We start from the raw sequence: 11,375 nt of genomic DNA on the forward strand, positions 1-11,375 counted from the left end.
ATAGCGCACATAGCCCCTAAATTTAGCGATCAACTATGCATATTATAAACTTAGCATTTAACGTACAACATTTTTTTTTCTATTACCGTATTGTCCCGAATATAAGACGATGTTTTTTTCTTGGAAATACATCTGAAAAAACGCGGTCGTCTTATATTCAGGGTCTAGACTTTGACATGTCAATAATACACCCACAACACTAGGTGGCGCCAAAACCGCATAAAACGTGTGTGCCATGAAATACTAATGTAATGCGTGTTGTAAAAGATCGCGAATAAAAACAAAAGAAGCAGAAAACCTTACAGCTGCATGAGTCGTGACTGTCACGTTAGCCTGATGGTACCAAACTCCCTTTGTGATTTTAAAACGTAAGACAGAACCCAGATTTGAAGACTACATTAAGATTTAACTTCTACTGTTAATAAGATTTTGGTAGGCTACTATTAGATGGATAGCCTAAATGTCCTAATTCAGATGGGCAACCTGTTTTTTTTTTAATGGTATATCAAAAAGTGTATATTTTTTAAATGTGATTGTTAGTACATTTTACCAGTTTTTACCATACGTTCAAAACAAAAATTAAAATAGGAAAAATATGCAATATGAAAATAATTGAAGACAAAATGTGTTTTACTGAGAAAAAACAAGATTTGGTTTTTAAAAAGCCTTTTTCCAAAAGGTACATCTGGAAAAGGGGGGTCGTCTTATAATCAGGGTTGTCTTATATTCGGGCCAATACGGTACATGAAAAAAGAAAAGCAAAATGACAATTAAATTTTAAATGATTACATTTATTAAATGATTAAATTAACTATTAAAATTAACGAAAAAAACTATAAACCTTGCTTTTAAATGTATCTACCGGTACTTTCTTCTGACACTGATTTAATTTGATTATGTGTACTCCTGCCAATCTATTACTAGGACCTCGAAGTCATGAAAGTCCGTTTATATTTCAGAACAAATTAAAGCATGTCCGCAGATAATTCCCAAAGGTTTACAAAGGTTGACCTTTTGCAATAACTGTGTATATTAATTTTTTATTTGCAGGCTTCATGCAGAGCAGAGAATGTCCATTGAAAAGCAGTTGCAGTCTCTGTCCACTGGAACAGGAGGAGACGCAACAGCAGATGCAATCGCCATTAGCAATCTCGAGGAGCAGGTCAAGTGTGCCATGGAGGTGAATATCCAGACCTGTTCCAAAACCACCTCTAAACTCCCATGAGTTGGTCTGTGGCACCACAAACCCACAGGCGCTTACCTTGCCCTGTATTCCAACTCTCGTGATCCGGGGTTATTCCCGCTTTAAAGCTTCGTTCTTTAGTTAATACGTGATGAGACGGTGCAGGTCGTGTTGTGCTGAGGGAATGGGTTTTAATCAGCGTAGAGTACGCTCCAGGTGCTCCTGAGGATTACATATCAACACTTGACATTACGGAGTAATGAGATATTAGTGCGTCACTCATCAAGCGTTTCCACTTTCAGCCCGACATTGCACATCTTTGCCCTTCTTTAGGGAGCAGTTCACCAGCATGTTATGCTGCAAATCACATCTAAATTTCTCTAGAGAGCGCATCAGTTCAAGTCAAGTCTCAAGTGAGTTGCTCTTGAGTTTGTGGACTTTCCGATTCATATTCACATTTCTAATTTCCTAATTAACTGAGAATGGAATAATTAGCTATAAATGAAACATCCAGTGAGACATCTCTCTGCCTCTTTCTCATCGTAAATGTGGTAATACAAAAAGGAAGCAAAGTGAAAAGAAGAATAGTAACTGCATGGCTGTATTATATTATAATTATATGTATCTGTTAAATATTAGAATATATTGGATGTTTGCTAATATCAAATAAGCAATATTGTGAATATTTGCAAACTGTGTGCTAGTTTTCCCACTACTTGTTTTGCAAAAAGAATGAGAGCATTAAGACTAAAATATTTTAATAGCATCTCTGGTTTAAAACTCATTAGCAAAAAAGGGTGATAGATCTGGGAATATGATTCATTCATGCAAATCAGTTTTTGCAAACTGTCCGTTTTAATGAATCGGTTTGAATTCAGCAGTTCATTTGCATTAATACTCAGGAGTATTCATGGACATTTTACATTTTGAAATGTTTTTATAAAAAACACAAGTCAATTTGCGTCAAAATGAAATTTAAATGCATTCTGAGTCATAGCCAAAACTTTTAAAAGCTTTAATTGCTGTAGTTATAAAAATCTCTTGCATTCAGTGTATTTGCACCAAAATATAATTGTTACTGCAGTTACTGTAATTAAGCAAATCTCAATAAACATTATTTTTCCTCCTTTATGCTTAAAGTGCAAGAGAAATATGTGAATTCCCTGCCAATAAATCTCTTGACCTTGACATTGCTAGCATCATAATTAAATTCTCTACAAGTTGAGCTACAGTATAAATTTGTCAGTTAATTTCAGTTAACATTGCGTCTCAGATAGCAGTGGTATTCAGAGAGAGGTTTAGATGCACATTCATGGAAGGCCACAATCATTGTCTGTTAACCTTCAATTTGATTTGTTCTGTGTGTGTGTCTCCAGGAGAAAGAACGGGCTCTTCAGATGTGGCAGACAGCTTCACAGGAGTTGGATCGACTGCAGACCCAGTACCAGAGCTCCATAAGTGACGGACAAATAAACGCAGTTGAACGGCAACACATGCAGGTTACGGTGTTTACATACTAACACTTTCACATGTTCAAGTTCAGTCTGTTTATAATGCATGTAGGAGGTCATAGGTTTCTTTTTAAACATCGACACACATATATAAGCATAAGCACATCGATAAGCACATGTTTGGTGGCCATACTCATATTTGGTTTCTGAAAACAGTTCAGTATCCTCTTTAATTTTCTCAGTTATTTGAAGAATAGGTAATATGATGATTGAACACTAGAGGGCAGTGTTTAACTACATGCAGTCACAGTTAACAGAACAAACAGACCCGCAGCATTTTCCAACAATTATACATAAACCAAGAAGGCATGCTGGGCTGAATTATTTTAATATATGAATTCATTATTAGCTGTTGGCTGTAAAATATTGGCTTAATTGTGGCTTGAAGCTTATTATAATACACATTAATTAATTATTGAAATGCTTTGTCTGTGCTCTTACTGACAATCACTGTGCTGTTTTAGAATCAGCTGGCGCAGGTTCAGCAACACAGCCAGAAGCTCCAGCTGACCAACCAGAAGCTGGAATCAGTAAGACTTCCTCTTTCACTATGTAAACAATACTGGTTGAAATCTAAGGCCTGGTTTCACAGACAGGGTTTAGGTTAAGCCAGGATTAGGCCATAGTTCAGTAAGGACATTTAAGTATCTTTTATAAACAAGCCTTAGAAAATAACTTTGCTTGTGTGCATCTTGAGACAAAGCAACGGCACTGATATATTTTAAGATCAGTCAGTGCAAATTTCTTTCAGTTAAAACAGCCCAGGTATACATTTTAGTCTGGGACTAGGCTTAAGCCTTGTCTGTGAAACTGAGAGAAGATCTACTGTACTTTCCCCTGTTTATATCCATTGTTTTCATCAGATTTATTCTAATGAAATAATCTTCCATGTTTTTTTTGTTTTTTTTACAAAATGTTGTAATTTTCTCCACCTTTGAAATAATTGATACTTTTTTTGTTTCTGTTCTCACATAATTGAATCATTACAATATTTTTTATGTTTATTTATGTATTTATTTGGTGAATAAACCCTTTTTATTTTGTGATAATGGCCTGTACCTTATCCCTTATATATGTCATCAGCCACGTTTCATGATCCAATGGTTCAGGTGGATAAAATCAATCCACTTTTCCCACTGAAAATGGTTTTATCAAAACATTTTGAGAAATATAATTTTACATGTTTATGAAAGGGTTTCATTAGTGATATCATTGCCATGTACAGTGAGTTGTTATGCAAAGGTTTTGAAGGCCTAATCCTTGTGCTGTCTTAGTCACATGCTTTTTTCACACTAGTCAGAACGCCACCTGTTTGACTGAGTGTTGTTCATTGTTTAGCCTGTGTGTGTGTGCGTGTGCGTGTGTGTGTGTGTGTGTGTGTGTGTGTGTGTGTTGGGTGAGGAGAAATACTTCTCTATTCGTGAATATTTAATTGGCTGTAAAATATTGGCTTAATTGTGGCTTGAAGCTTATTATAATACACATTAATTAATTATTGAAATGCTTTGTCTGTGCTCTTACTGACAATCACTGTGCTGTTTTAGAATCAGCTGGCGCAGGTTCAGCAACACAGCCAGAAGCTCCAGCTGACCAACCAGAAGCTGGAATCAGTAAGACTTCCTCTTTCACTATGTAAACAATACTGGTTGAAATCTAAGGCCTGGTTTCACAGACAGGGTTTAGGTTAAGCCAGGATTAGGCCATAGTTCAGTAAGGACATTTAAGTATCTTTTATAAACAAGCCTTAGAAAATAACTTTGCTTGTGTGCATCTTGAGACAAAGCAACGGCACTGATATATTTTAAGATCAGTCAGTGCAAATTTCTTTCAGTTAAAACAGCCCAGGTATACATTTTAGTCTGGGACTAGGCTTAAGCCTTGTCTGTGAAACTGAGAGAAGATCTACTGTACTTTCCCCTGTTTATATCCATTGTTTTCATCAGATTTATTCTAATGAAATAATCTTCCATGTTTTTTTTGTTTTTTTTACAAAATGTTGTAATTTTCTCCACCTTTGAAATAATTGATACTTTTTTTGTTTCTGTTCTCACATAATTGAATCATTACAATATTTTTTATGTTTATTTATGTATTTATTTGGTGAATAAACCCTTTTTATTTTGTGATAATGGCCTGTACCTTATCCCTTATATATGTCATCAGCCACGTTTCATGATCCAATGGTTCAGGTGGATAAAATCAATCCACTTTTCCCACTGAAAATGGTTTTATCAAAACATTTTGAGAAATATAATTTTACATGTTTATGAAAGGGTTTCATTAGTGATATCATTGCCATGTACAGTGAGTTGTTATGCAAAGGTTTTGAAGGCCTAATCCTTGTGCTGTCTTAGTCACATGCTTTTTTCACACTAGTCAGAACGCCACCTGTTTGACTGAGTGTTGTTCATTGTTTAGCCTGTGTGTGTGTGTGTGTGTGTGTGTGTGTGTGTGTGTGTGTGTGTGTGTGTGTGTTGGTTGAGGAGAAATACTACTCTATTCGTGAATATTTAATAAGCAGTGTAGCTCTCACACACCCACCTTTTTCACACCTATCCCATCTCGACCTCCAAAACCCCTCCGTCCTGTTCTTCTTCCTTTATCCTTGAAAATTTCTTTGAAGTGTGTGTGTTTGGCATAATGCCCGGCCGGCGTTCATGTCTGTCCTGTCACACTCAGACCAATCAGCAGTTCCTGAAGACGGTGGCGGAACAGAGCAGTGAGCTGGAGGAGTTACGCAGCCAACTCAGGTAGCGTTCCAGATGGCCAACCCTTTAAGACTTAACCTTGACTCGAGTTCTGTTTGGCTCATATATGTTTATAATATAGTCAGCTCAGTCTGTTTATCATGATTTTACCACAACTTTAGTGCAGTCACATTTACTCCAAAAGACTGAAAATGGGTTTTCTCACTGCTTTTGAAATGCCTATAAAACTTTCAGATTTAAGAAGATTGGTGCATTTTTTTTTCCTGTCATCTTACTATTCTATCAATAAGAAATAAAAATTTCAAAATTTAGAAAGTACTAAAAAGATCAGCTGTATGCATGTGTGTTTGTGTGCGTGTGATGTTTCAGGCAGGCAAAGCTTGAGCAGAGATCTTCTGCGACTAAAGTGGAGGAGATGACCAGACTCCTGCAGAATGTCCAGGATCAGATGCAGAGGAGGGTGAGAGACAGACAGCTTGCATACACTGTTAATGTTGCTATTATTGTGCTTATGTAATTTTTTTTCTAATAATGTCATGTTTGTGTAATGGTGCAGGAAGAGGACGCAGCAGAAGCTCAGGGTAGAGAAGAAGCATCTGATCGGAGACTACAGCAACTACAAGCAGCACTGAAGCAGCTAGAAGCCAGGTGAAGTTTAATAAAGTCAATACGATTTTTTTAAAGAAATAACACTTAAATTCAGCAAGGATCCATAAAATTAATCAAATAATATGGTGAAGACCATGTTATAATGCTACCAAAGATTTGTGTCAAATTAATGCTGTTCTTTTGAACTTTCTATTCATCATAGAATAATGAATAAAACATAACACGATTTACACAAAAATAAGGAGCATAGCCATTTTCAACATTGATAATAATAATAATAATTAGGGAAGCACGATATTATCGGACCAATATCGGAATCGGCCGATAATGGCTGTAAATGTAAATATCGGCATTGGCCCGATATGAAAAAGTATGCCGATATGTTGATATGACGATATGAAAAAACATTAACTCACATGTGCTCAGGGTGTTTAGATCACGTCAGCATTGTGGCTCATTCTTGAAGCAAAGTTTTGCCTGAATGGTGATTGGATTCCCTTTTTTTGATCGCTGCATTTAAACTGAGAATGCACGTACAGAATGACACGTTCGGTGTGTGATAGAGTAAACAGTAATAGAGTGGGGGAACTATGACGTCACTTTGTATGCGGATCGGCTGTTAGCATCACACTGGTTCCCTCGACAAAAAGCCAATGGGATTTTTCCATAGGCTTTTGGATTACCATACTGTTGGCCTACTTCTAATAAAATGAAAGCAAAATACACAAATAATATTTAGACAGTGTTTCTGATTAAATAAAGCAGTAATTGAGGCCATAAAATCATGAGTATGTTTTGATTTAAAGGTCAGAAGCTATAGCTTACATGAACAGAAAAATAAATAAATCACAAACATGACACTTAAATTAAATAATTGTATATACTGTATACCTACTGATGTATTCATTAATGTGTAATATGTTATATTTTTTAAACAAATTATGAGCTCTAAAAGATTTTCAGAATTTTTACAACTCTTTTGCTTTAGACCATTTACAAATGTTAAATCATAAAATAAAATGTTAAGGTTACCACTGCATCTTTCTGAAAAAAAAAATGCAGTGATTAATATATAGTTTATTTATAGTTATTTTCAAATCTTTAATGTACTGTCATTATAAAATAACCTTATTATTGTTTATTTAATTCTAACAAATAAGTTCCTGTTAAAAACTAACCACAATTAGAAAAAAATTATATATCGGTATCGCATCGGCTATCGGCCAAAATGAGTTAAATTATCGGATATCGGCAAAAATCCAATATCATGCATCCCTAATAATAATAATAATAAATGTTTTCTGAGATTCAAATCAGCATATTATAACGATTTCTGAAGGATCATGTGACACTAAAGACTGCTGACACTGAAAATTCAGCAGCCTTAATAAATTAAATACATTTAATTTTAAAATATGTTAAAATAGAAAACAGCTCATTTGAGTTGCAATAATATTTTACAATATTATACTACTGTTTTTATGTACTGTTACAGTATAATATTATACTACTTTACTGTATGTTTGATTAAATAAACACATAAATGTTTAAAAACGTTTAAAAAAAATTTAAAACCAACCCCAAACTTTTAAACAGTAATGTACATGTGAAGTTTTAAAACAACTAAAAAAAAAACTGACCCAGCCTCCAAAAAAGGATAGATATAAAAAAAAAATTATTTGCACATATTACTGCATTTATTGTTACTAATAAACATGCAAGTATGTAATAATGTGACTTTGTTTTTTTGCAAAGGAGTTTGTATAGATTTGTTTGTATAGATTGTTTCCTTTTTTAATTCTTATTGAAAATATGGATGTATGTTATTTTATTTATGTTTTGTTTTGTTTTTCAGACTCAAAGCTGCAACGCAGGACTCTGAGTCAGTGCGCAGGAAGCAGACGGATTGGGAGCGGCAAGTGGGAGACCTGCAGGGTCGCTGCGCCTCTCTGGAAGAGGAGAAATTTGAAGCCCTCAGTCGCCTCCGCAACTCCATCCAGCTGGCTGAGGAAGCCTCGCTTCAGAGAGAACAGGTCACGCTCCAAATAAACACACCGCACAGGCCCAATTCAAGAGCTCTTCTATACGTACCTGACTTCTCAGTCTAAAATCATTTTGCTGTGTTTATATGTTACTCTAGGCTCAGCTGAGGGAGAAACAGAGAGCAGAAGAGCTTGAGAAGATGAAAGATGCCATGAAGCAGCTGATCCAGGATGCTGCCATGCGCACCAGGAAAGAGGTGATCACTGCTAATGTTCTTGAACTTTCAAAGGGAACAACAGAATACGGCATCAGGTCTACTCTCAGACACGTTAAATTAGGCTTTGCTCCAACCCTAGTGAGCCTACCTAGATAATATTTTAGGCCATGAGAAGCATTTTTATAGTTCTTATAACGATATGGCTGAATGTGACGATTAAACTTTAAAAGACTATGATTTCATGAAATAAACACGAGCGCTGCAGGTTCAAAGTCCGGTGCTGCGCTGCTTTGTGTTCTGCCGTTACCGGGAAAACAGTTATATTTCTACCAAACACTACACCTGCTGGCAGAGAATGAATGAGCATTTTCAATAAAACTGTTGTTTTGTTCAAAATTCAGACCAATGTGAAAATCGACCCATGTTTTTACCCTGCAAACACGTAGAGCTTTGAATGTGAACTGGTGGATCGATAAGAAGACAATGCATTATAAAAATCTAAACATAGGGGGGTGCGATATGTATGGTCTGCGATAATATCGTAATTATTGTTTTAACGATGTGCGATTTGTTATTATGAGTATACTGCGAAAAGCAAACACAAAACACACCTGCAGAGTACACGCATACATTAGGTTATGAAGTTTAGTAGGTTAGACTAGTGAGCGTGCGCATTTAGAGTGCGTCCTTTCACTGCATGAATCAGTCTATTAAAATGCCTTTAGAATTATCACATAATTTAAGATATGGGGCAGAAAATGTATATATTTATATCATTTCATATAGTTAATATCACACGAAGAGTGCATCTAAATGCCACTTCTAATGCAGCTTCTGTGTTTCCTCTGCACTGCAAAGATACATTTTGTTAATACGGATTTAATTTGCTTGGTAACAACGCAAATGCAAGAATTTGACTCAAAAGATGGTGCACAATTTTAGAAAAAATGGCTTGAAGGTAAAAATGCCCATAACACTTGTTGGAAATTATTAAATGCTGTGAACTGACCACACAGAATATGAAGAATATCAAAAAATTCAGGAGTCAGCTGTCCACGGTAGTCCTTAAGATATCAGCACAGTAACACACTCAGCAAAATATCATCTAATTATCGTTATCGATAAAATCCCAGAAAATTATGGAGATAACATTTTTTGTCAGTATCGCACACCCCTAATTTATTTAATTGATATAATAATTTATTGATAATAATTGTTTAAATTAATATAGTAATACTTTTGAATCATCCATTTTCTTAACAATGGTTTAAAGGCTGAAATGTAAAGTTTATAATTTTATAAAACTTTGTTTTTGTGAAAACTTGTATCTGAACTGTAAATTATGCTTTTTACAGTAATTTTACAGTTTAATATGGTACTATAGACATTGCCCTACCCCGCTCATATGGTATTAATTTTATTTGTGCAGGTCTTAAAAAAGGTCTTAAAAAGTCTTAAATTTGAGCTTAAAAATCCTGCAGAAACCCTGTTTTCCCACGATCTTTAACAGCATTAAAGATTAAAAGCAAATGTACCGGTACTTCCTTGAACCCTGTAGAGCTCTATAGCTAAAAATAGCCTGACTGTTAGCACTGGCACGGCATGGTTATGGCACAGTCAAATCAGCGTCACTCTAGTTTCTAATTTTAGTGCTTTGACATTCAGCTAATCTGTGATCACAGTGTACATATATATATTGTTATTTGCATCTCTGAGTGTGACTCATAATTCGGAATGTTTTCTTTTCCTCCTTTTATAGGTAGAGAGTGTCCGTAAGCAGTGTAACGTTCAGATTCATCGTATGGCTGAGGAGCTTTCTGCCCTGCAACTGGTGACACATTCATCAGCATATATGTACAGATGTGAATAGCTACAACTGTCACCATTGCAAATCAACATATTTCTGCTGTGGTTGTGCGTGTAGGAATGTGCCGATAAAGAGACACAGATTGAAAGAGCCCATCGGGAGAGAAAAGCTGTGGAAGAGGAGCTGGAGAAGGTGAAAATAAATGCACAAATTTTACTCCCATAATTAAATGTACTAAGACTGTATGTTGCTGTGGTGATATCACATTTAAAGGTATAGTTCACCCCCAACAATTTCTGTTGAACACAAAAGAAGATATTTTGAAGAATGTTGGTAACCAAACAGTTGACGGCAGCCATTGACAGTATGGAAATACAGTGGAAGTCAATGGCTACCATTAGCTGTTTAGTTACCAGCATGGAAGTCAATGGCTACCGTTAACTGTTTAGTTACCAGCATTCTTCAAATATCTTCTTTTATGTTCAACAGTAGAAAGAAAACTCTTACGGATTTAGAACAACATGAGGGTGAGTAAATGATGACAGAGTTTTCATTTTTGTGAACTAGCCCTTTAAGGAGTGTTATTAGGTATGATGTTTTAAATTGTAATAATAACTGTTTATTGAATTTTTGATCAAAAATGCAGCCTTGGTGAGTGTAAGAGACTTCATTGAAAACACTTTAAAAAATTGTGTTTGTGTTGTAGGTCTATAAAGAGGGCCGAGTTGGAGAGCCCGAGATGAGGAAGATGGAGGCTCTCCATCAGAGATGTTTAAATGCTGAACGACTGAAGGACGAAATGCAACTCACACTCAACAGCACTAAAAACACGATGAAGAAGATGGAGATGGAGTGAGAACATGCACACACTCTCATAAACTAGACAGAGGGCAAACATAAGGGTGCATTCATAATAGTTTGCTGCCTCTCCTGTGCTTGTGTAGGTATTCAGAGGAGCTGTCGCGCTGTCAGGAGGAGGTGCGGAGGCTGCAGTCCACGCTGACGAGTGCGAGACAGGAGAGTACAGCCATCAGTGAGGAGAGACTCACGCTGCAGCAAGAGAGCCAGCAACTGCACAGAGACATGGAAGCACTGCGCAAAGAGTGTGCGCTCGCTCAGAGACGTGCCAAACAACAGGTTACAAATAACTGCATTCTCATAGACCAGGGGTGTCAAACTCAATTCCTGGAGGGCCAGAGCCCTGCATAGTTTAGATTCAACCCTAATTAAACACACCTGATCCAACTAATCAAGTCTTTCAGGCTTATTCGAAAGCTACATGGTATGTGTGTTGAAGCAGTGTTGGAACAAAACTCTGCAGGGCTCCGGCCCTCCAGGAATTGAGTTTGACACCCCT

The 11,375-nt window shown here is 36.2% G+C and overlaps 1 protein-coding gene across 1 annotated transcript in view; it reads left to right on the forward strand.

The window, feature by feature from the left end:
- The window catches only part of LOC107723147 (sodium channel and clathrin linker 1), a 21,192-nt gene that overhangs the window by 2,202 nt on the left and 7,615 nt on the right, over nucleotides 1-11,375 (forward strand). The window contains exons 2-13 of the mRNA XM_016531675.1: nucleotides 1,051-1,180; nucleotides 2,560-2,682; nucleotides 3,159-3,224; nucleotides 5,374-5,444; nucleotides 5,772-5,862; nucleotides 5,959-6,050; nucleotides 7,867-8,044; nucleotides 8,152-8,250; nucleotides 9,971-10,042; nucleotides 10,136-10,210; nucleotides 10,725-10,870; nucleotides 10,963-11,155. Coding sequence (XP_016387161.1) covers nucleotides 1,051-1,180; nucleotides 2,560-2,682; nucleotides 3,159-3,224; nucleotides 5,374-5,444; nucleotides 5,772-5,862; nucleotides 5,959-6,050; nucleotides 7,867-8,044; nucleotides 8,152-8,250; nucleotides 9,971-10,042; nucleotides 10,136-10,210; nucleotides 10,725-10,870; nucleotides 10,963-11,155 — 1,336 coding nt within the window. The remainder of the gene's footprint in view (nucleotides 1-1,050; nucleotides 1,181-2,559; nucleotides 2,683-3,158; nucleotides 3,225-5,373; nucleotides 5,445-5,771; nucleotides 5,863-5,958; nucleotides 6,051-7,866; nucleotides 8,045-8,151; nucleotides 8,251-9,970; nucleotides 10,043-10,135; nucleotides 10,211-10,724; nucleotides 10,871-10,962; nucleotides 11,156-11,375) is intronic.

This window comes from Sinocyclocheilus rhinocerous, unplaced genomic scaffold, assembly GCF_001515625.1.
Source record: "Sinocyclocheilus rhinocerous isolate Xijiao unplaced genomic scaffold, SAMN03320098_v1.1 scaffold1325, whole genome shotgun sequence".
NCBI lineage: Eukaryota > Metazoa > Chordata > Actinopteri > Cypriniformes > Cyprinidae > Sinocyclocheilus > Sinocyclocheilus rhinocerous.